The sequence below is a fragment of the Littorina saxatilis genome, linkage group LG6 (genome assembly GCF_037325665.1).
Source record: "Littorina saxatilis isolate snail1 linkage group LG6, US_GU_Lsax_2.0, whole genome shotgun sequence".
In the NCBI taxonomy this organism is placed as follows: domain Eukaryota; kingdom Metazoa; phylum Mollusca; class Gastropoda; order Littorinimorpha; family Littorinidae; genus Littorina; species Littorina saxatilis.
The window spans coordinates 43,374,629-43,401,978 of NC_090250.1; the positions used below are offsets into that span (position 1 = coordinate 43,374,629).

The 27,350-nt window shown below is 41.3% G+C and overlaps 2 protein-coding genes across 2 annotated transcripts in view; both read left to right on the plus strand.

Moving 5' to 3' along the window:
- Positions 1-13,321, plus strand: part of LOC138969292 (adhesion G protein-coupled receptor L4-like) — a 52,889-nt gene extending 39,568 nt beyond the window's left edge. The window contains exons 18-28 of the mRNA XM_070342046.1: positions 1,599-1,722; positions 2,075-2,184; positions 2,576-2,690; positions 4,379-4,529; positions 4,940-5,006; positions 5,885-5,948; positions 8,175-8,269; positions 8,686-8,869; positions 9,306-9,434; positions 11,072-11,281; positions 11,914-13,321. Coding sequence (XP_070198147.1) covers positions 1,599-1,722; positions 2,075-2,184; positions 2,576-2,690; positions 4,379-4,529; positions 4,940-5,006; positions 5,885-5,948; positions 8,175-8,269; positions 8,686-8,869; positions 9,306-9,434; positions 11,072-11,281; positions 11,914-12,117 — 1,453 coding nt within the window. The 3' untranslated portion in view covers positions 12,118-13,321. The remainder of the gene's footprint in view (positions 1-1,598; positions 1,723-2,074; positions 2,185-2,575; positions 2,691-4,378; positions 4,530-4,939; positions 5,007-5,884; positions 5,949-8,174; positions 8,270-8,685; positions 8,870-9,305; positions 9,435-11,071; positions 11,282-11,913) is intronic.
- Positions 13,322-14,759: 1,438 nt separating this feature from the next.
- LOC138969293 (uncharacterized) lies at positions 14,760-26,853 on the plus strand. Its single transcript, XM_070342047.1, has 8 exons — positions 14,760-14,931; positions 15,530-15,705; positions 16,260-16,326; positions 16,984-17,048; positions 18,941-19,162; positions 21,035-21,235; positions 23,431-23,529; positions 24,942-26,853. Exons 1-8 carry the CDS (start codon positions 14,904-14,906, stop codon positions 25,104-25,106), a joined length of 1,023 nt encoding a protein of 340 aa, XP_070198148.1. The 5' UTR covers positions 14,760-14,903; the 3' UTR covers positions 25,107-26,853.
- Positions 26,854-27,350: the final 497 nt, after the last annotated feature.

Below are 27,350 nucleotides of genomic sequence, written 5' to 3' on the forward strand. Positions count from 1 at the left end.
GCGTGTATTCATGTTTCCTGAGACTTAATGCCGTGTGAGATGGAATTTTTTTACTTTATTCCAAGTCCCACGGGTATTTGATGGACATTTTTATCTATGCCTATACAATTTTGCCAGGAAAGACCCTTTTGTCAATCGTGGGATCTTTAACGTGCACACCCCAATGTAGTGTACACGAAGGGACCTCGGTTTTTCGTCTAATCCGAAAGACTAGCACTTGAACCCACCACCTAGGTTAGGAAAGGGGGGAGAAAATTGCGGCCTGACCCAGGCCTGAACACGCAACAATTTTGTCAGGGAAGGTAAGTTAATTCAATATAATGTCTATAATCCTGTGAGGTTTTCCTCATGGAAATAGACGAATTCCGGAAATGACTTTCTGGTTTGTATGGGTTGTATATGAGTGAATGTTCTTGCTTTTATTGAGGCAAGCTTTTCAACGTTCTCCTTGTCCATGTGCGGTTTGTTTGTTTGTTTGTTTGTTTGTTTGTTTGTTTGCTTAACGCCCAGCCGACCACGAAGGGCCATATCAGGGCGGTGCTGCTTTGACATATAACGTGCGCCACACACATGACAAAAGTCGCAGCACAGGCTTCATGTCTCACCCAGTCACATTATTCTGACACCGGACCAACCAGTCCTAGCACTAACCCCATAATGCCGGACGCCAGGCGGAGCAGCCACTAGATTGCCAATGTTAAAGTCTTAGGTGTCCATGTGCGGAGACAGATCCCTTGCTAATGACTGGCCTATAATATCACGTGGGAAAGTTTGCCTCAATAAAGGCAAGAGAATTCACTCTTTCACATCCAGCACAAACCCGACATAATTATATCAATGAAACAATTGTTTTGATCCAGTGTTACCGAGGAATCGTAATGTCGATGCAATATTTGTTTTAAACCAGTGATACTGAGGAATCCTAATGTCAATGAACCAGTGTTTTGATCCAGTGATACTCGGAAATCGTAATGTCGATGCAATATTTGTTTTAAACCAGTGATACTGAGGAATCCTAATGTCAATGAACCAGTGTTTTGATCCAGTGATACTCGGAAATCGTAATGTCGATGCAATAATTGGTTTGATTCATTGATGCTGAATTGTAATGCCAATGAAAATTAATATTTCTTTTCATCCAGTGATGATTAGGCATCGTAACGTGAATGAAACAGTTAGTTTGATTCGTCATACGGAAGAATTGCATTGTCAATGAAACAATTCTTTTGATCAAGTGACACAGAGAAATCGTAATGGGGCCCGGTAGCTCAGTTGGTAGAGCACTGTATTTGTGATCTTCATTCACGGGTTAGAACCCGGGCCGGGACGGACACGGGTCAACTTTATGTGCAGACTCAGAGACGGTGTCCACGTTCCTCCCCCGTGTCACCACTGTGGCACGTAAAAGACCTCGGTCCTTCTGCCATAAGTGCAAGTGGCTGATTACATCTAAACACGCTCACGCCTGGGTAGTGCGGTTCTGTTGCTTCTAGTTTTCCACCGGGAGGAAGCGACCCGAATTTCCCAGCGATGGGACAATAAAGTTATGAAAATGAAAATGAAATGTCAATGAAACATGTACCAACATTTTCGTTCAGTGAACCCGAGGACCGATGGCTGGATGACGGCTGCTATTTGCAGGACCTCAACTCCACCCACGTGACCTGCTACTGTTATCACATGACCAACTTCGGCGTCCTGCTCGACGTCTATGATAACAATGTGAGTTGTCCGCTAGCCTAATCTCCACCACAGTTTTAGCCTTTTTATAAACCGATAATTATGATAAAACGTTCCGTCAAGTAAACGTCTTTATTTCTCAATCTTACTTTTTGGTGCGCACATGGTCTTGTGCTTGCGTGTACATACGAAGGGAAATAAGACTCAAGCAGGTCTGCACATACGTTGACCTTGGAGATCAGAAAAAAATCTCGACCCTAAACCCACCAGGCGCGGGATTTGATCCCACGACCTTCCGAATAGGAGGCGGGCATCTTATCCATTCGGCCACTTCGCCCGACGAACCCTTTCAATCTAGGTGAAAGGTTACAAATCTCCATTTTCTGTCTGACAGGCTGAGTTTGACGAGGCTAACAGCGCGGCCCTGTCCTACATTTCGTACATTGGGGGGTCGTTGTCCATCCTCGCCTGTGTCGTTGTTGTCGTCGTCTTCGAATACTTCAGGTAAGGGAGTCTGCCGAATCGATCGCTTATTTTATTCATTACCACAAAACAGTGTATTCTCCGTTCCTCTGTCGGGACCAATTTGCAGCCCACCCGAAAAACACACACACACGCATACACACAGCCACACACACGCACACACACACACACACACCCACACACACTCACACACACACACACACACACACAAACACACACACTCACACACACACACACACACACACTTTTAAGAGCACATGTTTCCAACAGTGTCCACAGAATACAATTTCTAGGACAATTGTATTCACAGTTTCTATATTTCTGTCAGCCGTTTGAGCAGGGTTTGATCCTGGATATACGCGCTTAATGAATATGCATCATTATCATTGTTATAACTATTATTTGTATACAGGCTGCGCAGTGACCGGGTTCGAATCCACGAGCAGCTTGCCCTGTCCATCATAGCGGTGCAGATCCTGTTCCTCATTGGGGTAGGGCGCACCGCTGCGGACCCCGACACGCCGGAGGTAAAGAAACGATCTATACGCCTGAATGATTCTCTTTTTATATTTAGTCAAGTTTTGACTAAATATTTTAACATCGAGGGGGAATCGAAACGAGGGTCGTGGTGTATGTGCGTGTGTGTGTGTGTGTGTGTGTGTGTGTGTGTCTGTGTGTGTGTGTGTGTGTGTGTGTGCGTGCGTGTGTGTGTGTAGAGCGATTAAGACTAAACTACTGGACCGATCTTTATGAAATTTGACATGAGAGTTCCTGGGTATGAAATCCCCGAACGTTTTTTTCATTTTTTTGATAAATGTCTTTGATGACGTCATATCCGGCTTTTCGTGAAAGTTGAGGCGGCACTGTCACGCCCTCATTTTTCAACCAAATTGGTTGAAATTTTGGTCAAGTAATCTTCGACAAAGCCCGGACTTCGGTATTGCATTTCAGCTTGGTGGCTTAAAAATTAATTGATGACTTTGGTCATTAAAAATCTGAAAATTGTAAAAAAAAATAAAAATTTATAAAACGATCCCAATTTACGTTTATCTTATTCTCCATCATTTGCTGATTCCAAAAACATATAAATATGTTATATTCGGATTAAAAACAAGCTCTCAAAATTAAATATATAAAAATTATTATCAAAATTAAATTGTCCAAATCAATTTAAAAACACTTTCATCTTATTCCTTGTCGGTTCCTGATTCCAAAAACATATAAATATGATATGTTTGGATTAAAAACACGCTCAGAAAGTTAAAACGAAGAGAGGTACTGTAAAGCGTGCTATGAAGCACAGCACAACCGCGACCGGGCCAAACAGGCTCGTCACTTTCACTGCCTTTTGCATGAGCGGCGGACTTCGTTCAGTTTCATTCTGTGAGTTCCACAGCTTGACTAAATGTAGTAATTTCGCCTTACGCGACTTGTTTTCTTTTGTGTCTGGTGCGTTTTTGATGTCAAAAGATAGTACAGTGGAACCCTCTTTTCTAAGACCTCCAACAATCTGAGAAATTAAGGTGTTAAAAAGAAAGGAGTGTTAAATAAGAGGAGAAGTCTTCAATTGGGGGGGGGTCTTTACAGGTAGGTTCCACTGTATTCGTAATACCACTGCTGTTTAGAGTGTGGCAAGAAGAAAATATAGCTGTGGACATTTCTTTGTACATTACATGCAGCATTGTACTGTTGGGCCGTCTACCCTTGGTCACAGGAGAAGGAGGAAGAGGAGGATCTCTTTCGTTTGCCAAGCATGACGAACCTGTACATATACTGCCAAGTAGAAAGTGCATACTCTCTCTCTGCAAGAGTTGCGTTCCCCAGCTCCCCGTGTAGTAACTTTCTCACAACAAGGCATCAAAAACCGGCATGCCCCGAATGGGTTTGCCTTTAGGGCGAACAAAAATAATGTTTATCTCTTCAAAAAGCTATCTTTGTTGTTTCGGCGCGTATATAGAGGCGTGTAAGACAAATAGGTTTGCCTTGAGGGCAAAACAAATAATGTTCATCTCATCAAAACTTGCAGTGGGCGTGTAATACAAATGGGTTTGCCTTCAGGCCGGCCGAAAGACATAATTCTCTTCTCATCAAAAAGCTTACATTGTTGGTACCGCACGTCCAGTTGGCGTGTACGACGAATGGGTTTTGCTTTGAGGGCGAAACAATTACTTTTCATCTGATCAAAAAGCTAACATTGTTGTTTCCGCACGTGCAGTGGGCGTGCAAGACAGTGGCCATCTTACTGCACTACTCCATGACGGCGCTCTTCTGCTGGATGCTGGTGGAGGGCATCCACATCTACGTGCTGCTCGTCAAGGTCTTCAAGCGCGGCTCGCACCTCAAGAAATACCTCGCCATTGGATGGGGTCAGTTTGGGTTAGCCTTCGATTTGAGTGCATGCACGCACGCGCACACACGTGTGCATGCTCGCTCGCATGCACACATTCACGCTTGCATGCACGCACACACAAGCATGCACGCATGCATACATCACATCGTATGCGCGCGCCCACACACACACGAACACACACACACACACACTCACACACGCGCGCACGCGCGCACGCGCACGCGCGCACGCGCACGAACACACAGGCACGCACGCACGCACGCACGCACTCCTATGTGCTGCTTTTGAGATTAGCATAAGTTTTTTTTAAGTTAAAACTTGTCTCCTATCAGTAAAAGTTGCATTCTGAGGTTGTTTTTTTGGTTTTTTTAAACCCATCTGAACGGAACCTATAGATGCACGTCACTGACACCTAACTTTTTTCAGGTGTCCCTTTCATCGTGGTTGGGATATCCGTTGGCGTTTTCTACGACAAATACGGTGATGGTGACAAGTAAGCGATATTACATGCAGGATATTCTCTCGTTTTTGTCTCTATCTCTGTCTGTATCTCTGTCTGGCTGTCTGGCTGTCTCTCCTTCTTTTTCTGTCACTGCCTTTCTCTCACTCTCACTCTCTCTCTAACACAACTTCAGAGAACAACTTATTCCGTTTGAATATTGTAAAGTCCCAAGAAGCTGTTGGTAGAAATATAGCGTTGTTCTGTATTAAGCATTTCAATTCAGAGAAATTGTGCCGTGAAATGTATCTATCTTTCTATCTCGCGTGCGGGGCACACACACACACACACACACACACACACACACACACACACACACGGGGGCAAGTTGCTCATTTAGAAATCACAGTGAATAAAAGGGCTGTACGCAGCGGTTTTTTGTCAGAAGGTTAAATGAGGCATTAATTTCTTTATTTGGACTACTGGTGATCCAGTTAATTACAGAATGATTCACCAAGCCATTGGACGCATTACTGTAATAGGCAGTGAGCGAGTTGACAACTCACTCTGTCAATAAATGTACAACATCGTTATCTCTGTGCACAATTGAGGAGTGCATGAACTCGTAATTTTTGCAACAATTGGTGAATACGCAAAATCGTCATTTCTAAAAACAATATTTTAACTTGCCAGCCGATTGACTAGCAGTTGCATTTTGAAGTCACAGTCGATTTGTTGTTGGTTTCTTTCTACGTAAATCACACCTCATAATGTTCACTCAACGTTAAAACAAAAGTTCATACAAAATAAAAATAAAAAATGTGTTTAATTAGACAATTGTACTGTTTAGTTCACAATTAAAAGTTCTTATAACAAACCTTGCTTGGTTTTTTTTTAATTTGCAAGTTGATAAAGAAATGTATATTCCGCAGGTGCTGGTTGAGCCACGAGCTACTGTTGGTGTGTATGGTCCCCACGGTGTCATTGGTCATCATTGTAAGTCAATACGTGGAGCCTTTCTACATTTAGAATAACATGTAATACCTTTCTTTCTTTATTTGGTGTTTAACGTTGTTTTCAACCACGAAGGTTATATCGCGACGGGGAAAGGGGGGAGATGGGATAGAGCCACTTGTCAATTGTTTCTTGTTCACAAAAGCACTAATCAAAAATTTGCTCCAGGGGCTTGCAACGTAGTACAATGTATGACCTTACTGGGAGAATGCAAGTTTCTAGTACAAAGGACTTAACATTTCTTACATACTGCTTGACTAAAATCTTTACAAACATGGACTAGATTCTATACAAGAAACACTTAACAAGGGTAAAAGGAGAAACAGAATCCGTTAGTCGCCTCTTACGACATGCTGGGGAGCATCGGGTAAATTCTTCCCCCTAACCCGCGGGGGGTACATGTAATACCTACGAGAATCTATACAGTCGAACCTGTCTGTATCGACCACCCAATGGACCGACGGAAAGAGATCGTTATTGACAAGTCTCTCCAAGGAAAGGTGATGATTTTAATATAATAAACACTCGTCTGGGATCCTTCTTTCGGGAGGTCGTCTCTAGAACATGTTCCGCTGTATCAGTTTTCATTAAACTAAACATGTTTGGTAGTTGTTGACATAAGTATGCTTACTCGATGAATCATTCACTCAAGTGACTGAATGCGAACATTAAAAAGGGAAAAAATAAAAAAAAGATTCTGAAACATAGAGACAGGGAGCGTTCCAATGTCAAGAAGCATTCTTTGTTGAACGTTAAATCAGAAAAAGAACATCTTCAGTACATGATGGACATAAATGCGTCGTGTTGTTCGTCTTCCCTTGGGTGCCTACTCAATGTTCACGAATGTAGTTTTTCAGTTCTGGTTTACTTGGGTTAAAGGGACACTCCTTGTGTACACAGGTTGGCTTACCCCTCCACTTGTTCACATACCAAAAACGAACAGCCTGCGTGCTCTCTGGGCAGAGTGTGAATGTTTTTATGAAATGATTTTGTAAAAGACACGTACGTGTGGCGTTTTTTTGTAAGTAATCAATAAAATAAAAAAAAACTCCAATTGATCGCAGCAAGCAGTTAGGTGAATACTTGTTGGTATGTGACCAAGTAGAGGGATGCATAATTATGGTCTTATCCCATGTATGTGTCATCTTTGACAGATCTGAGATGGTGCGCCAAACTGTGTATGCACGAGAAGGATTGTGTTTTAAAGGGAAACAGATGGGATGACGTGTCCAGAACGGCTGAGATATGCACGTGAAACTAATATGATGCAGTTTCTTGTATCTAACTCAGCAACTTACGTGCATTGTTCCGGAAAACTTGCTGTTTTGATCATGATCTGTACATACTAGTATTAGTATAGATGTTGCTTGCCCATTTCGATGAAAGTAACTCAGTAAAAGTAAAAGTAAATGACGTAATATCAATCATAAATACACTGTACATCACGTTCCATCGTTCCTAACTTATCCTTACCATCCTGATGAAGTCAGCCACTGTATGTGTGTTCACTCAGGCATATACGACACTACACAAACCTGCAGGGAGTTCAGCTGTTTATTTCTCTAGGCACTTCTGACATAGCTAACATGAGTCTGGCACAGGCGGGGATGTAGCTCAGTCGGTAGCGCGCTGGATTTGTATCCAGTTGGCCGCTGTCAGCGTGAGTTCGTCCCCACGTTCGGCGAGAGATTTATTTCTCAGAGTCAACTTTGTGTGCAGACTCTCCTCGGTGTCCGAACACCCCCGTGTGTACACGCAAGCACAAGACCAAGTGCGCACGAAAAAGATCCTGTAATCCATGTCAGAGTTCGGTGGGTTATAGAAACACGAAAATACCCAGCATGCTTCCTCCGAAAACGGCGTATGGCTGCCTAAATGGCGGGGTAAAAAACGGTCATACACGTACAATTCCACTCGTGCAAAAAACACGAGTGTACGTGGGAGTTTCAGCCCACGAACGCAGAAGAAGAAGAAGAAGAAGAAGTCTGGCACAACGGCTGCAAAGATGGCGACTGGTCACACATCACGTGACGTTCTTTCGCGCCAACAACATGATTGGTCTATATATTTAGCATTATAGAAATGACATAATTTCTAAACAGCCACTGTCTGACAACAAAATGGATAAAGAATTTACCAAAACTGGTTACTGAACATTGTGTTTTCTTTTTGTTCTGAAAGTAACTCAGGTGTGTTTGGTATCTACAGATCAACACTGTCATCCTGATTCTGGTGCTTCGCGTCATGCTGCGCTCTCTCAACTCCACGGCTAAGGCCAACACTGAACATCAGTCCAGCGTCAGGTAGGGAGAGATTTGATTGAGGTATCTGTGTTAAAACTATAGTGGTTATAGGTTAGCTGTGGCGATGGCGTCGATTTATTTCTGAATGCTTTGAATCAATTACAACTGTGCTGTTGTATTTCTGAACTATATGTACATCTCTATATGTTTTTTTCTTCGCCACGTATCACATGCCCTAAATGGCTTTGCCATGAGGTTGTAAAACTTAAACTTCATTCGACTGCCCCATCCCATCAGTACCGTTACTAGTTTTCTTGTTTGAATATTTCTTTTATTCTTCCTCTTAATTTCTCACATTTAGTCAAGTGTTGACTATTTTTATTCCTTGAAATGTGGTTCAATCAGTATCATTCTTTGAGTTTGACAGATTGACTAAATGTATTAATTTTGCTTCACGCGACTTGTTTCACACTCAGGACCAGCTTCAAAGCCTCTGCCGTGTTGCTACCCTTGCTGGGCCTCACGTGGATGTTCGGCTTTCTGACCAAGGATTTTGACGACTCTCGGGTGATGCTCTACATCTTCACCTATCTGTTCGTCATCACCAACAGCTTCCAGGGCGTCATGTTCTTCGTCTTCCACTGTCTCCTCAACGTCGACGTGAGTGTGTTGTTCAAAGAAATCAGAATGAAAAAGATGAACGTTAAAGGTGCACTGCCACTTAGCACAGTAACTCAGTTGATAGGGCAGTGTACCCACTGATCACGGGTTCGAATCCGTGGCACGTAACAGTACAGATCTCGGTCATTCTGGCTAATTAACCTAAACACGCAAACATCTGGGTAGTGCGAATCTGTTGATGCCAGCTTTCCACTGGGAGGAAACGACCCGAATTTCCCAGTGATTGGATCGACAATTAATAAAGTTATGATATGTGAACAATAATAATGAGACAATCAACAGAAATCACAAGTTCCGATTGTGTTATTTTGTTTCTTTTCTTTTCTAATGGGGCTCAGATTGGGTGTTCGACAACCGGAATACAATCATTCAAACGCCTGTAAGATAGAGAGATACACGTTATGTCTTGTTCCAGGTTCACAACGCCTACGAGAGACGGTACCGACAGAGGAAGCGAGCCATTTCTTCAGGGGAGACGACCACCAGGAAGAGTTCTGAGGCGTCCACCTATCTTGCTGACAGCACTCCTAACGGCAAGAGTACGGTAAGAACCTGGGCTATTTTGTGTGAGTGCATGCGGCTAACAATCAGAATTACAGCAACTGTCTACCAGAGCCTGTACAGAACACACACCCATACGCTCGTTCCATTCTTATCAGTCACTCCCACAAATTAATTGTCCACACCAGTTGTTTGCAGTTAAGTCCACGTAAAGTGAAATGTTATTGAATTTAAGTTTTGTATGATTTTAACTTTTGTGAACAGGCATGGATCTCCATGACGATCATAACATGCACAACAGACTCGGTTCTGTTGAGGGATGTACAGGGTGGTCCAAAAATGCGCCCTGTTTTCTTTTTGATCTCATTTTTGACTGCAAAGAGAGATTTAGAAAATGTGTGCACCAAACAATAGCAGAATGATGGGAAATTATGTCGTGCATATTTGGTAGAAATTGGTCTGTCCTTAGTAGTTGATAATATGCTCTATCCAGGCTCCTCTTACCTGGTGATAGACTCATTTCATGACGCACTGACTTCCCTTGGCCACCTGGTTGCGTACAAACACGACTACTGTCTGTGGGGGGGTACCCCAAGGACAGGATACACGGCAACAATCCCCAGACCCTGGCAGCTCTGTAGGACGACATCAGAAGGGAAATTAGGCGCATAAACACTTCATGTCCCTAATTAGTAATAGGCTCTAGTTCCTGTGAGGACGTAAAACTTAGGTAACCAACCAAGGCGCATGCCAGCAGACAGATAACATGATTGGACGAGTCATGGACAATTTCAACGTTCGTGTTGCAGTAGTTTTTCAACGAAGAGGAGCCTGGATAGAGCATATTATCAACTACTTACGACAGACCAGTTTCTACCAAATTTGCAAGACATAATCTCCCATTATTCTGCTATTGTTTGGTGAACAAACTTTCTAAATCTCTTCGCCGTCAAAAATGAGATCAACATGAAAATAGGGCGCTTCCCTGTGTGTACCACCCTGTATCGGAGATATGCAGATTTGTAATGGCAAAGCATAGGCCTACTATCTTCAACCCTTATTATCGTTCGATTGTTACCATCATTACAGAGTTTAAAAACAAAGATTTTGTGACACAATCAAAGAAAATCAGAGTACACTAAAAAAAAAATTTAAAAAAATGTGATTTAAGAAATACCTGCCCCCTCATTCCCAACAACTTTTTCTTTTGAATTGCCAAAAAATGTCAGGGAAAGTCAGGTCTTAAGAGGGAAGAAGTCTTGAAAAAGAGGACAATTCACAGAACGAAAAATCTGAGAAAACAATGGCTAAGAGGAAGTCTTAGATTATGGAATATTAAAAGAGATGGTGGTGCCATGTGCACTGTCATAAGGTTGCTATTGCTCAGATGAAGTAGAACTCTTTCCAATCGGAACCACAGATCTCAGGTGACCTCTTTCAGTTATCTTTCCTTAATTATATTTCCAGGGGTGATATTTTTCCGGTTTATTCCGGATTTACGGGTTTTTTTGCGAAAAAAAAGTAAATTAAAGTTGGTGAAAGCTGCATGGCCATAATTAATGTAACTCCTCTGGATCTTCGTACACACATGTAGTGTATTTTCAGGTTTAGAGGCCTTACGATTGTCACTTTAATCCAGGACTGGACACAAATGTACGCCTGCCATCCTTTATATTTCAGACGAAGACTAATTTTTCGGACATCACAGTGATGCAAAGGAAACCGTCGATGCCTCACAACCGCTTCTTGTTGTTCGACAACCACCATCCCCTGGTCATGGACCCCACCCACCCGGCCAACTTTGACCGCCGGCCATCCGTGTCTCTCTTTGACGGCAACAGCCGTGACCTGTCTTTTGAACTCAACGGGGCTGTCTTTGATGACATACAGGTGCGTTGGTGTATTTGTTTTGCTTATTTTTGACCAGATGGAATTAGGGACCCATTTTCGTGGAATTTCGTGCTAAATTTCAACAGCATCTAGGGGCAGGAGGGCAAGGTATCGACCCGGCCTTGTTTAGGAAGCCCCGTACCCCTCTCCTCTGATACACTTTGTCCAGCCATGTGTCCCGTATAGTCATAGCGCAATCATCAACTCTCCCCCACCCCACCCCGGTAAACTTAATTCTTTAAAAAAAAAAAATAGAATCAGCATCTGTTGGACAAGGCCCCCTGCCTCGTTTGGGATTTAGCCTCCCTCTCTCATACACATGGTCCAGCCTTGTTACAAGTTTTCAACGTCATAGCGCAATCGTTACCCCTTCCCGTCCTTCCCCATCCGGCAAATTTGCCTTTTTTCTAAAGGAGAGACCCTAAATACCCGTTTCAAAGGCTAAATCTCAAAAGCATCTTGGGGGGGGGGGGGGGGGGGTGCGAGGGAGGGCAACGCCCAATACCTCACTCTAAGTTCCTTCTCCTCCCCACCCCCCTCCTCTCATACGCTTAGTCACCCCGCAGTCATATATTTAGGGTCACAGTGCTGTGATCACCGACTCATACATCTCCCTTCTCTCCACCTCACAGGCCTCAGACACAGACCAGATCTGGCGTCGTAACTCCCTGGACCAGAACTCCAGCGAAGACCATCTGCCCAACCCCGACCCCGCCTTCCACCGTGTTGCCGCCTATCCGGTTAACTCGCCACCCGGGATGGATGCCTTCGTCAGCTCGATGCACGACATCCTCGACAGGCCTGCTAGGAGCTCCGTACACTTCTCTGAAGATTGAATGCGCATGCCCTGCGTTTGTCCAGCGGCAAGCCGAAAAGTCGTATTCCTTGTAGGAGAGTCTGCAAAGTAAATGCTGGCTAGCAGAACAAATGAGTAGGTGTATATACGCTCTCTGAAGAGAAACTTTTAAAAGCCCTTTTGCTGTTCTTTGATGTCTCAGGAGCGTAGTAAAAAAAATCCCAAAACTCCAATACTGTGGCAAGTGAAGGGAGGCAACAGCTGTACCTCGCTCTTTGACTTTGCAGCAAATTGATTGCCTCCCCTGGAGACCATTTTCTAAGATTTTGGTTCGTTGTTTTGGGCTTTTGTTTTGTTTTGGTTCGTTGTTTTGATCTGCTATCTAAAATTTTGATTTAATTTGGATTTTTTTTTCATGTTCGTTTGCTATTGAGAACAAATTGTAAGCGTAGTTTACGCTTCATGTAAGATTGGCATCTTTAAAGCGATCTCAAGCAAACTTTTTTTCTGTTTGTATCCCTTGATTTTTCCGATTTTTCTGACGAACAAACCTGCATGTGGCAGTTTTGTCTTCTGCTGATGTAAGTCAATTTCGTGGTAGTCAAGGAGAATCTATGTAAGAGCTCTTTTTCGCAGTAAAAGTCTCCGAAGATAACACATATGTGTATTTTTTTTCTGTGCACTTGCTAAGAAAACACTGGGTGCAAATACCATTATCAGAATCTCTCACGTCAGACTCTGAATTCTGGTCTGCGCTCAGCACAAATGGTGTGAAACAAAAAGTTGCTGTCCGTTGTTGTTTCTTTCGATTAATACCTGTTAAAGAAAAGTGATAAGAATAATATGTTGTATTGCTCATTCTTTTATGAGATCAAGTTGAAACGGGTACATCGGAATCACCTTCACATAATCATTCACTTGGCCTACTCTCTATAACTAACAAAACTATAGGCTAAAATACTAATCAGTCAAACCAACTGTGAATGTATGTATTAGTGTTTGCGTCGTCTGGAATGTAAGCCAGTAATTCGAATTACTGACATGTGTTGAAAAGACGCCATTGCACTTAGTGAGAATAAGAATGGTAGACATTTAAACACCAGTCACCGTTCAAAAGTAATTCCCTTAAAAATGCTTTGATTACACTGAATGCATTTGTACCATGCTTGTTCTCGTTGCTACCCGATACAAACGATTGGGTGTGACTCATAATTTCAAAATAAAATTTGGACAGCACAAATGTTCGTGGATCTGTGTGTGTGTTTGTATGTGTGTGTCAGTGTCAAGTTACGAGTTGATGTGTGTGTGTGTGTGTGTGGGGGGGGGGGAAGTGAGTGTCACAGTGTGTGTGTGTGTGTGTGTGTGTGTGTGTGTGTGTGCAACGGTGTGTGTGCAACGTTGTGTGTTTGTGAAGTGAGTGTTTGTGTGTGTGTCAGTGCGTGTGACAGTGTGTGTAAGTGTGTGTGTGCGTCAGTCTGTGTCTGCCACGTTGTTTGCCAGTGTGTCTGTTTGTGTGTCCGTCTGTGTTTGTGTGTGTGCGTGTCTGTGCCAGTGTCTGCAACGATGTCACCTGTGTGTGTGGGATGACTGACTGAATGGCTAACTGTGTATATGTCAGGGGTGGGACTTTTCCGCGAATCCGCGGATTTCCGCGTGCACACTGAACTTACGAATCAAGTTCCGCTGGAGTAATCTATTTTTCCGCGTCCCATTTCATCACAGTATCTATAACTTGTTGACTGAATAATATGGACTCGGAGAAGTGAAGATCAGTGGAACAGAACACTGGACGCTTGGGAGTTAAATTGTGCTGACTGAAAACTCCTCATAACTAGTCATTTTGAGCTTCAATGCATTCCGAGTGAATCCTACTATTGCCAGTATTGGATTATGGCGGATACATGGTTCATTACGTAAGTATGCACCATTACAATGGTACCATTGTTGTGTGAAAGTGTGTTGTTGTTGTTGTTGTTGTGGGTTGTTTTTGGTTTTTTATGACCTGATCCAAACGAGTTGAATTTTAGTCTTAGAATGCACCAGATTGCACATATTTTAATGTACCACTGATTTTGAACCCCCCTAGAAAATAGGGATTTCCTCTTTTTTCATCACAAGAGAGTCCCACCCCTGATATATGTCTTTGCCTGTCAATGTTAACACTGAATTGCAGAATGACAGTTGTCAGTGTCTCTTTTTGTTTTCCGGCTTATTCGGCATTGCATGGTGAGAAGGAGTGTTGCACAATACATCCGTAAGTTGATCAGTGTAACTTCAAGTTGCGAGAACAAATAACACAATCATACGCGGCCCCACAGCACCAAGTTTCACATCATATACGGTCACGGCGGCATATCATCTTGAAACCCCGATCGATACTGACACGGACTGTCACTGTCCGACCGGTAATACTGAAACAAAGACATCAGTCTTCACAGGCTGACACTCAAACGCGTTACACACCGTGCACACACACACACACACACACACACACACACACACACACACACACACACACACACACACACACACACAGTGACACACACACGAAAATGAAAATGGCATTTGAATATCAAACAATAGCGCACACTTTGCCGACTGAGCTGGACACGCCCTTATCCTGAAAGTGTATGTTCTCATATTGCAATGTTCCGAATCAGACAAACTTCGCGGACAAGGCGGTTCAAAGTTCAACAGGGTTGTTGCCTGAGCAAGCTTGTTTGTCGTGGTCAGTCGAGAGACTATTTGCAGCGTTGACATCGGTTTGAAGTAAGAAGACCCTTAAAGTAAAGTCGTCGAACGCAAAGGGGACTCTTGACCATCAGTATGGCCTCGGATGATGTTCTCAGGGAAGGTAAGCTGCTCCATGCGCGCGCCTGTTCGATGGACAGTTCACACCGTGAAAACGAAACTAGCTCAACCTCTCCCAAATTGTTCAATCGTACCGCGTTATTCAGGGTTTAAAGTCAGTGGGCAGTGTGGTAATTTTAGCGGAATAGGGTGGGGGATGGTCAGGTTTGTGTTTGGGGTGAGAGGGAAATTGGTGAAACGTTGTTGTTCCTCAATTCAAATTATCTGACTAGCTATAGGTCGATCATTTTGTAGAAGAGAAGAGTGGGCGGATCGGAAGGTTTTCTCGACTTTGAGAGTTGAAGTGACAGATGCAGTGAGCGTATGTTGTGATTGTGTGCAAGGGAGTGTGTGTGAGTGTGTTTGTGCGTGTGTGTGTGTGTTTGGGTGTGTGTGTGTGTGTGTGTGTGTGTGTGTGTGCCTGAGAGAGAGAGAGGTACTGTTGTCACATGTTTTTAAGAGTATCTGGCATTCTTATGCAAGCATTCACACGCACACACATGCATGCACACAGACTAGACACACGTACACACAGACGTGAATTATCATGGCTGTTTTTGCACAAAACCCTTTAAATCATATGTTGATGATTGTGTATGCAGGGGTACGGCAGAACATGGATGTGTGGGTGGAGAAGCTGGAGTGTGGGGGAGACGTGGAGAAACAACATCAGTTCAAGAAGAAATTCCTCGCACGTTTGCGTGACTCCACCATTGCTGAGAGCACCGACAAGGCAAATGAGCAGCATTATGAAGTGCCAACTGAGTTCTTCCTAACAGTAAGAGAAAATAGTACAGCGGAACCCCCTTTCTAGGACACCACCCCCTATTAAAGACCCTGATTTCTGAAAGTTTTGGCTACAAAAACATTGTTTTGTCAGAACACCTGTACATCAGTACATGTCAAAACTAACAAACAGTAGAATGGTCAGTGGTCAGACCAACGCGTCAGATCAAAACAAATGCCTAATTAAATGACCAGAGACCGAGGCCTGAGAATAACACTGCAATGCTACTGTTCGAAGAAAATTTTGTGTCCAATCAGCAGTTATGTAAGCTTTCTTTTACCCCACTGTACTTTGCTGGTGATCTGACAAAACTGTAACAAAAAACAAGGATGTCTGTGTTTTATTTTTAACTGCATATCTTGTGCTCCGAAAGCAAGTCCCCGTTTAATATTCAATTCATGAAACATATGAATACAGATTATACTGCAAGTAATTCAACTTGCAAATTCACTATATGACGTTAACACCAACAAAAAAATGTCACCATGAACATCTGACACGTGTGCACTATAGCTTTCAGAAACGTGTCTGATTCTTTTATGCAGGTTTTGGGAAAACGCCTCAAGTACAGCTGCTGTTACTGGCCTGAGGGTGTTACCACTCTCGATCAAGGTAATATCCATTATGGACATAATTAATGCCTGCATAGAGTTATAATGTTTCCACCATCTCTATGTGTGTTTGTGTGCATATATTTATATAATATGTGTGTGGGTGTTGTTGATATTTTTTCTTTTTTTTTTAATATTTTTTCTTTGATTTTGGTTGTTGTTGTTTTATCCTTGAAAGATCCCTGACTGATATTTTCGTCGCCCCTCTTGATAATTTCCATTTTAAAACAAAATGTAATCTACTGTAGTCTAAAGTGTGTGTCATGAACGAGAGGAACTAAGGTACATGCAGGCAGCAGATTGCAAGTGTTTGTGTTATGGGTAAATTCAGTAGCCTTGAGTAAAAGCAGTTCTAGTCTGGCATGGTTATTGACTGGAAAGTGTGGGTAGTAATTAATTTGTATAAACAGGAGTTCTATGATTTTTTTCTCAATCAGGGGTCACACCAACTTCCTCATTTTCAGTAAACTGAAAATTACCAGAAGTGTCAATAGATAAATGGGTACTCCTGCAGCTGTCTAACATTTTATTTGGTATATATAATAGTTTCCCTGGCAAAAGGCCTGAGTGCGGTCGTTGTTTGTTTGAATTTTCACTAATACAAAGGAAATCTGTCTGTAAACTAGTTCCTAACTATTGTATACGATTATTGTTTCAGCTGAAGATGCATCTCTGCAGAAATACTGTGATATGGCACGCCTGGAGGATGGTCATTATGTCATGGTGAGAATTAATGACTTTTTTCCCTTGTACTACAGTATATATATATATTTTCAACAAACAAAGAAACTGAAAAAATACATATAACAATAACAATAACAGCACTTTATTGTCCATTAAAATATTACATAAAAATGGAAATTTTTCTTCGGCACACCCTGCCTGCCTGTAAACGATTATAACAACAATTGTATAAGACGACACGCATAAAACATAAAACATAAAGGGGATACAATCAAATATGATATTGCACTATGTATATATACCGAGCAACAAAAGAAATGCGAAAAAAGTCTGCAATGTTTGATTTGACAAAATCTCGAACAATTATAGAGTTAGAATTATCAAATCACAAAAGTTTGATGAAGGCATGTTTGTGTGATTATTTTGCTGCGACTGTTTCAACTCACGGGACAAGCAGGTTTAACGTTAACAAAGTAATGGAGGTCTCGCTTAGTCAGTCTTCATCGCGTTCTCTGGCCACTGATCAGACACTGGTGGCTTCCAATGATGTTCCTGGTAGTGTCAGTGGCTGTATTAAATCGATCTCGAAGACGTTGTGGCAGGAAATTGCGATCTTGTCTTATTTGGGGTAATGCGAAAAATCTACCGCGTTGCATAACTGCAGTGCTTCCAATGTCAACAGAACATTGCTGAAGGTGATAGACTGTTGACATATGCACGTTTAAAGCACATGCCAGCGCTTCTGGATCATCCCCAGCTTTAAATCGACCTGGCGTTTTGGTGGTGTCAATCTTGGCATCCTGGCTGTTTCAAAAGTGAGACTGGCAGCAAGCGTGCCATGGTCTCTTTTGGTTGCTAATGCATTAGTGAACACATCTCACACATCAGATTTCTCCTGCTCTACTTGCACATGCTGCGAGCGCGCATTATGTGTTTAACGTTAAACCTGCTTGTCGCGTGTGTTAAAAACAGTCACAGCATCAAAATAATCACACAAAAGCAAGGTCAAACATGCCTTCATCAAACTTTTGTGGTTTGATAATTCTAACTCTATAATTGTTGGAGATTTGTCAATCAAACAATGACGAATTTTTTTGCGTTTCTTTTGTTGCTCGGTATATATATAATTATATATATGTATAAATCTGCAGTAAGACAAAGTAACTGAAAGATGATGTTTACCACATTCCCGAGCAATGCCTGGTGCTATGTCTTCTGTTTCTTTATTTCCACATGCCTTTGTCCATCTTTGTTAACCCCTTGTGAATTTCATGTGCAACCAGAGTTGATGGGGTACTGTCAATTTAAGAGTGAGTCTCTACAGAATATTAGCTGACTTTAACAAATAAATCCCTCAATAAATGTGGGGCTCAAACCAAAGCCGTCGATACAAACTGTAATGACAAACTATTTTTTATGCCTGATATGTTACCAAATGTCCCAAAGTATCCCTACATTGCAGATGTCCTTTTTGGCAGGTATACTTTAGTTACCGGCACGGTTGGCCTAGTGGTAAGGCGTCCGCCCCGTGATCGGGGGGGCGTGGGTTCGAACCCCGGCCGGGTCATACCTAAGACTTTAAAATTGGCAATCTAGTGGCTGCTCCGCCTGGCGTCTGGCATTATGGGGTGGTAGTGCTAGGACTGGTTGGTCCGGTGTCAGAATAATGTGACTGGGTGAGACATGAAGCCTGTGCTGCGACTTCTGTCTTGTGTGTGGCGCACGTTATATGTCAAAGCAGCACCGCCCTGATATGGCCCTTCGTGGTCGGCTGGGCGTTAAGCAAACAAACAAACAAACAAACTTTAGTTAAATTTAAACACTCTGTGACAAGAGAATGCAGGTATCTTTTATCATTGGAGGGGCCTTATATTGCAGGTACCACTGTATATCATCTTGGTCATTGTCTGAAGTCTGTTTTGAATTCACAGGATCTTGGCTGCGGCTGGGGCTCCTTTGGCCTGTACGTGTGTGAGAAGTACCCCAAGTGTCGTGTGACTTGCGTGTCCAACTCCAACACGCAGCGTGAGCTGATCCAGGTCAGGGCTCAACAGAGAGGCTTCGCTGACCGCCTGGAAGTGATCACCGCCGATGCCAACACCTTCTTTACCTCCAATAAGTACGACAGGATCGTCTCCATTGAGATGTTTGAGGTGAGATGTCTCAGAGAGAGTCTTAAACATATGAGGCAGAGCGCTGTTTAGAGATCTGATAAGCAAAGGGAAGTAAGCGCTCTAAATGCATATGATGTGTAATTGAGAGAGTGAGAGTTATTCGGAACCTTTTTGCTGGCACCTGAGAGAAAAACAAGTCGCGTAAGGCGAAATTACTACATTTAGTCAAGCTGTGGAACTCACAGAATGAAACTGAACGCACTGCATTTTTTCACAATGACCGTAGTTCGCCGCTTGTGCAAAACGGAGTGAAACTGACGAGCCTGTTCAGCGCAGTAGTGGTTTCGCTGTGCTGCATAGCACGCTTTTCTGTACCTCTCTTCGTTTGAACTTTCTGCGGGTGTTTTTAATCCAAACATATCATATCTATATGCTTTTGGAATCAGGAACCGACAAGGAATAAGATGAAATTGTTTCTAAATCGATTTCGGAAATTTAATTTTGATCATAATTTTTATATTTTTAATTTTCAGAGCTTGTTTTTAATCCAAATATAACATATTTATATGTTTTTGAAATCAGGAAATGATGTAGAATAAGATGAACGTAAATTTGGATCGTTTTATATAAAAAAAAAATTATTACAATTTTCAGATTTTTAATGACCAAAGTCATTAATTAATTTTTAAGCCACCAAGCTGAAATGCAATACCGAAGTCCGGCCTTTGTCGAAGATTGCTTTACAAAAATTTCAATCAATTTGATTGAAAAATGAGGGTGTGACAGTGCCGACTCAACTTTTACAAAAAGCCGGATATGACGTCATCAAAAGTATTTATCGAAAAAAGGAAAAAAACGTGCGGGGATATCATTCCCAGGAACTCTCATGTCAAATTTCATAAAGATCGGTCCAATAGTTTGGTCTGAATCGCTCTACACACACACACGCACAGACAGACAGACGGACAAAAACACATACACCACGACCCTCGTCTCGATTCCCCCCTCTATGTTAAAACATTTAGTCAAAACTTGACTGAATGTAAAAAGCATCATAATGAGGATGATAGTTGCTTGTTATTCTCTCAGGTGCCAGGAGAATGCATGGTTCCCAATAACACTCACTTACACTATTACACATGTCGTATGCATTTTGAGCGTTTACTTCCCTTTGTTAATCAGATGTCTCAGAGAGAGACATTGTTTTAGTTTGAGACACTGAATTGCAAGCCTCGGGTAAGAAAAAAAATGATTGTCTCCATTAACCCTTTTTCTTCTGCACAGAATGACGTCGTCTAGTAAGTAATTTCCAATGTCATGGGAAATAGTAAGCAAGGTTGTCTCCATATTTGGGACGATATTTCTCAAAGCGATGCATATTTTGATAATTGATAATAGATACAGAATGTTGTGTTTACATCCCCATCCAATATGACAGGGTTGTCTCCATTGAGATATTTTAGGTGAGATGTCTCAGAATGTTTCATAATTACAAACAGTGTGAGAAGCTTTCCATGGCTCCAGCAAGATTATCTCGTTTGAAATTGTTATGATGATATGTCTTGGAATAAACTTTTTTATATTACAATACAGCCTGCGTACGAGGTGTCTGAGAGCACCATCGCATGAAGGGATTCTGCGGGCATCGCAGCAAAAAGAAAGAGGGACATTTTTCTCGGACTCGCGAGGCAGATGCCAAACAGTTACACTTGGTCTTAGAGCTGAATAAGAGAAAAGATGAGATAAGATTTGTCTCATCACAAAGATTCATAAAATCGTGGGTATCACAGCAGCTGTTCATAGTACAGAATTCTTTTGTTTTTTAACAGCTAGTTTAACAAACTTTCTTCCATTTTTTGCATTTTTAACTTTTTAAAAATTCCCACGGTTGTTTTACTTTATTTGTTTCAGCACATGAAGAACTATGAACAGCTGTTTCAACGCGTGGCATCATGGCTGAAACCGAGTGGATTTCTGTTTCTGCAAGTGTTCTGTCACCGTCAGCATCCCTACGCATTTGACGTAAAGCCTGGTTCAGACACAGAATGGATGGCCAAGAACTTCTTCACTGGTGGAACCATGCCTTCCATGGATCTCTTCCTGCATTTTCAGGTTAAAACCACAGTTTGTCACACACATATTTGTTGATGTTTACCTGGATTTTTGTTTGTAATTTTTCTCTTATTCTGACATGATGAGACCTGGGAACCCAGACGATTTGCCATTTTTGTGGTACGCGTGATTGTCTAGAATATGAGCAGTACGGTCAGTGGAAGAAAATACGACGAGAAAAGTTCCTAGATCACTTTTCTTCACAAGCGTATCCTAAAACTTATCCAGTATTTTGACACATGATTACAGTTTTTGTCAGTAAACAGTGAAAGAAGCATTTATATGTGTTGGTAAACTTAATTCACGTTGCAAAAGGAGGCGTGTGAAGCATGTTTGAATCAGGGATGTTCAAATGCTGTGTGGAGCCCCTCATTTTTCTGAAAATACACCAAGTTTGCTTATGAATACTCCAAGTGCAAAACAGGGGTTCCCAGGTCTGCATGATAAATAATGGACACCAAATATCAATAGCATGGCTGCATACACTCAATTCAGAGTGGGATTTTTGTTGTTGAATTGATTTAGCAGAGTGACGACTAGGTGTTGATTACAAAATGAATGCACACAAAATTGGCTTTACTGCACAGAAAAAATGCCAGACTGTTGATTTTTGAGAAAATATAGATAACTTAAGTCAAAGAATGTTCTTATCCTGTGTAAAACCTGAGCGTGGTAGATCTGTGATGGAAATGACGATTGCAGCTTACACAAAAAGGAATATACTTTTAACCAATCTGTGGGAGCCGATGATTGTCATAGTTATAGCTGCATGATGCTTGCGAGTCAGAAATAGCGTCTATTATATTGCAGCATGGGGTTTAACTATCCACAGCCTAGCTTTTTGACAGCCCATTGCTTTTATGTGCTTGTGTGTACATAATTATTGAGTAATTCTCCCTTTAATGGATGTGATCATTTTTTTTCACTCATGATTTAATTTTTAATTTTTAATTAATTTAAAGGTTGCCTTGTCTCTCGGGAAGAAACAATCCCTGTAAGAGGCTAATCAGTCTCACGTGGTAGTGTTCTTGGAAATTAATGGTTAACAGAAGGTATATTTATGGTCTCCCATAAATTAATTTATGTTACTCCCTGGTTTGTGTCAGAAATTACTACATTTAAGGGTTTGTTCACGAATTGCCTCCTCTGTCTACTCCACCAGGAATTAACCGCCTTCCACACTCATGCTATGAACAAACGCAAACACATTGGTGATGGTATTGTCGCTGAGTGATTTTACTCAGCGACTGCATTATTGAAAGGCACCATCTTGATGTATATCATCAGTCAAATAATATAAATTTAACACATCAATTTTTTTATACATATTTCAATAAAGAAATTTTCATCATGTACCAAAATTAATGGGCTGACTAGATAGATGGACACATGTACCCTGTTTTATCACACCCACCCTTACACACAAACAATGGCTGCCTTTCCACTTGTATATATATATATGCACTATTGGAAAAATGGCAAAAGTATTTACAACAATGCAAAAACCATGTAAAAGATGTCTCGCTATGCAGCGGTTGGTTAATTGTCAAACTTTCTTACAAAATATTTACACCAATGCAACCAATGCACTAACAGGTCAAATTTTGTTTTAACCCCAAGGGCGGTAAAAAGCCACCAACCAGCCCAGCTGGTACCGCCCCACAGCATGATACTGACAATCCAACAACTACAACCACAGCGCAAGCCACCAAATGTACCCTTGCCCGATGATTGCAGCATTGCACCGTCCGTTCCATACTAAAAACTGAAATTTCAGATATTATGCATTCTAATATAGGAAGTAAATTATGCATTTGATGCCCATCGCCCCGCTAGGCGTATCTGTGCATCAGATGCCCCCTGTGATGCGAGGTGTGTAGCTGCGCCGATCCTAAAACTGTGGGTGTTGTATCTCCCCTCTGGATAGCCACTAAACTGAAGCGCTGACTTGAGCTCTTTATAAAAAGTAGAGCGCAAAACGGCTTCTCCAGTGTCCGACAGAAAAAGAGTCAATTTAGTTACACATTTTTTCTTTGGATCGGTACGAAACGACTTTCTTAAGATGCAACAAAAAATTGCCAAACCATTTCTCCACATAAATTTCTTTTATTTTCAGTTTGGGATGATCGAGCCTTAGAATAAAAAGTTTGTTCCTGTCTTACATTTTGTTGAATTTTATACCTATGCATGTGCAGAAGGATGTCAGCTTAGTGGACTCATGGGTCCTGAACGGAAGCCACTACAGCAAAACACTGGAGGCCTGGCTACAGAAGATGGACGGAAACAGAGATAAGGTTTGTAATTCACGTTTAGTTTGCTTCTATGTTTTGATTTGTTTTGGTTTTATATGTTACTTGTAAGTCCTAAAAAAGCCTTCAAAGGCAAACATTTGACAGCTGTGTTGTTTTTGTCTTGGTGAGTAAGGATCTCTTTTGATTGTATCATTGTGTGTATCACCAAGTCAATGTTGTTCCTTGACTGCCTTAGGACGGGTATACCCGTCCTGCACTTGTGCATTATTTCCATGATTAGATACTAAAAACAGATTCTTGGTTGAATTTCCTTTAAAAATAACATAGGTTTTACTTTCCTACCTACTGCCAGTTTGGAGCTAGAATTTTTTGTGAATTATTACACCCCGAACTCCAATATTCCCTGGCAGTCAGGAAGTTTTGATTGGCAGCGAAAGGGTTAAGATGCATGTTTATAAGTATATAAATATGATTTGCTCATTTTTGTGTCAGTTTCAGTAAACAAGTGCGTAAGGAATCATAGATAGCATAAGTTCTGTATTGTGTTCAGATGTCTCCTTCTATGTTTATTAAATTGGCACGGTAATTTTAACAGCAAATTCCATTGAATGATCTAGCTTTTTCTTTTCTTGAGGTGATGAATGAACTCTACCATTCCATGTAGTGTGAGCCACTATTTCTTGTGTTGAAAGTTTGCTATTTGTGTGTCAGTGTGAGTGCATGTGTGTCTGTCTGTGTCTTAATGTTTATGGATTTCGGCAAGCATTTCTGATTATAAACAGGGATCGCGCTAGCTTTTAAAAAAACGCCTAAGTCATACGCAACGAAACGAAAAAAACGTGTCACGGACCAATTATATTTTGCGTACTACGAAAACACGTACAGACACAAACAAAACACGCACGAAAGACTTAAAGACACTCCTTACCTAAATTCGGCGAGTTTTCCTGTCGAACTCCGCGCACGCCTGTCGAATAACACCCCTGCTGTCTCCAACCTTCGGGCCTTGCGAGTTTGTTTCCCGCTCTAATACGACTAGACACACTTTCCGCCTTTTGGAAGCGCGAGATGGGAGAGCAGCTAATGTCTGTTTCATTATCCGACAAGACATTATCTGGTAATACCCTCGTTACGTTCGTTTGCGATACTTCGATGCAAAAAGAAACGGACTTTAGTTTTGACGCGCAGATTTCATGTGTGTCGTCACTTCTCGAGCCCTATAGTCAGTTGCAGGATCGGGTGATTATTAAGTCAGAGCAAAAGCGCTGCGTGAAGACAAGAAAAAGTTACAATATTTTTGCGTATGGCTTACGCGGCGCGGCAAAAAAACCGCGTCAGCGACTTTTAAAATGCGTCAAATACGCAAAAATCGTGCGTAAACGCGATCCCTGTATAAACACCATCGTTGTAGACCCCAGATTGTCACTGATTGATTTCTCTTTACATTTCTGCAGGTTTCCCAAATACTGCAGAAAGCATACGGTTCCGACTGGGAACAGCAGAAATTTAACTGGCGTCTCTTCTTCATCTTCTGCTCAGAGGTCTTTGGGTTCAAGGGAGGTAATGAGTGGCACATTACCTACAAACTTTTCAAAAAGAATGTCAAGAGTTCTCTGTAAAATAGTCTGAGGTAGACTTCACCCTTTTTGTTACTGTGATTTGTGGTGAGTCGCGCTGTGATAAAATCAGACTGTAAAGAGAAGCAGGAGAGTGAAAGAAGTTGTTGATTAAATTATAGAGTTTGATTAACTGTTTGTAAACAAGTCAAGTCAAGTCTTAAGTCAACTTTGTAAACTCGTTGAGCAAATGATCGATCCACAATTGTAAAAACGAAATGCATTGTATAGAGGCACAATTTTTTTAAACATTTTAATTAAAACTTAAAAAAGCCAGGCTTTAAATCTTTAATTTTGAGTTCTTTAAAGTGGGGTTCCACTGTTCTGTCTGTAAGATGTCAGAATCAGTTTTTTCTCCTTTTTTGGTTTGTTTTGTTTTGTTTTGTTTTGTAACCATTACATCAACTACGGAATTCAGGCTCTGGTCATGCATGTTATATTTTGAGTTTTGAGTATTGTTTGCATGGAGTTTGGTATTACTGTAATTTTGCTTGTATGGTTTTGCTTGTATGACTTTGTTTTGTCTTTACCCTGTTTGCTTGGTCTTGCGTGCTTGGAGTGTGTTAAGCCTTTGTGTTTGCTTGCATGGAGTATGCTGAGTATGCTATGTTATGTAGATTGTGGGTCTTGTTCATTGTGTATGGTTTTATCATTAGTTATGTTAATTCTAGTTATTGTAAAGCGCATTGAGCATATACATGATTATGCGCTATAGCAAATGTCCATTATTATTATTATTATTATTATGTATCGTAGGGAAAGAAATGAGAGCTATATTTCTAACTAACTCCTATTGTTCATGGATTATGTGGCAGGCATAAAACATATCAATAGTGCATTCTGGATGCAATATGAATGATCATAAAAAGATTCAAGAAAGAAAGAATATAGACAACTAAGTGGAACACAGGAAAGAGAGAGAGATATATAAAGAAAAGGCCAATATTATATCATGAAATCGCACTCAATGACTCCCAACTATTTAAAAAAAAGTCTGTTTAAAAAAATAATGCTTGTCTTTTGGCGGCACTTTGTTTTATAACCATGTTTATCAGTTTCGGTTGTGTGTTGAATAAGATTATATGAGGTATAAGTGCCATATATTGACTTTCTTATATATTTTGCTAGCTAAAATGTCAACGTGATAAAAATAATGTCTCTTTTCATGCACCTGCTGTGTGTATTAGCTAATAATCATTTACAAAATGCTGATTTCAATCAGAGACTGCTGATCAGTGTGAAAAACACAGAGTCTTTGTGTGAGTGTGTGCATGTGATTGAAGCTGTATTTTGTACATGATTTATGTTATGCATGTGTGTGTATGCAAAGAGTGCAAAAGCAAGTTATGCAAATGGCTTTCATGCATTTTGTGTTTCTTTGTTTCTTTGTTTTTTTAATCCAGGACAGTGTATTAACATGTTCACTACTAGTACTACCTCCTGGGACCCCCCTACAATTTTGACTGGACAATTTGCAGATAAGCGTTATTTAAAAAAGCTTATTTGTGTTATCTACACAATGATGGTAGATTTGTATGTTGCAGATTCACAGTGTTGATGAGATTGTCTGATTGTCATACTTTGATATTTAGTAATTGGCTGAGTTGTTACTGTAAATATTCAGCTAATGGTCTAAATGTAGACTTGAACATGTAGATAAAATGATAACCATTACCTCGCCTCTTCAGTAGTTAATGAAAAATATATAATTGATTATGCTTTCATCTGACGATAAAAAAAAATTGATTCAGTTCTGTGTAATTGTATCACACTTGTCTGGACTTGTTCTGTGTGATTGTGTACTCTCTCTCTCTCTCTCTCTCTCTCTCTCTCTCTCTCTCTCTCTCTGTCTCTCTCTTCCTCTCTCTCTCTCTCTCTCTCTCTCTCTCTCTCTCTCTCTCTCTCTCTCTCTTACACACACACACACACGCGCACACTGGAGCTCTCACACTTGATCTCCCTCACTCTATCTCTCAGTCTCTGTCTTTTGCTATTTGTTTTTGCCTCGTTTCCCGCTAGGTTTGTGCGTTTGTGGTTTTATCTGTGTATATATGTGCAATATAGAGTAGTCCCTCATCGTATGTGGGATAGATGGAAAGAAACCACTTACTGTGCATGCTTACCTCATTAACCTCGAAAAAAAAAGTCCTCGCTCTCTCACTTTTAACTGATGTTCCCGTAATTTGCACAGTGGTTTTTGAGTCACTTGAGAAAAAGTGACTCTATGTAATCGGTCAGTGTTAGTCT

Bases quoted from the DNA above. Each gene is read 5' to 3' on its own strand.
- LOC138969293 (XM_070342047.1), top strand. From the start codon at position 14,904: ATGGCCTCGGATGATGTTCTCAGGGAAG. The intron at 15,706-16,259 runs GTAAGAGAAAAT...TCTTTTATGCAG, and splicing joins CAACTGAGTTCTTCCTAACA to GTTTTGGGAAAACGCCTCAA. The intron at 16,327-16,983 runs GTAATATCCATT...TTATTGTTTCAG, and splicing joins TGTTACCACTCTCGATCAAG to CTGAAGATGCATCTCTGCAG.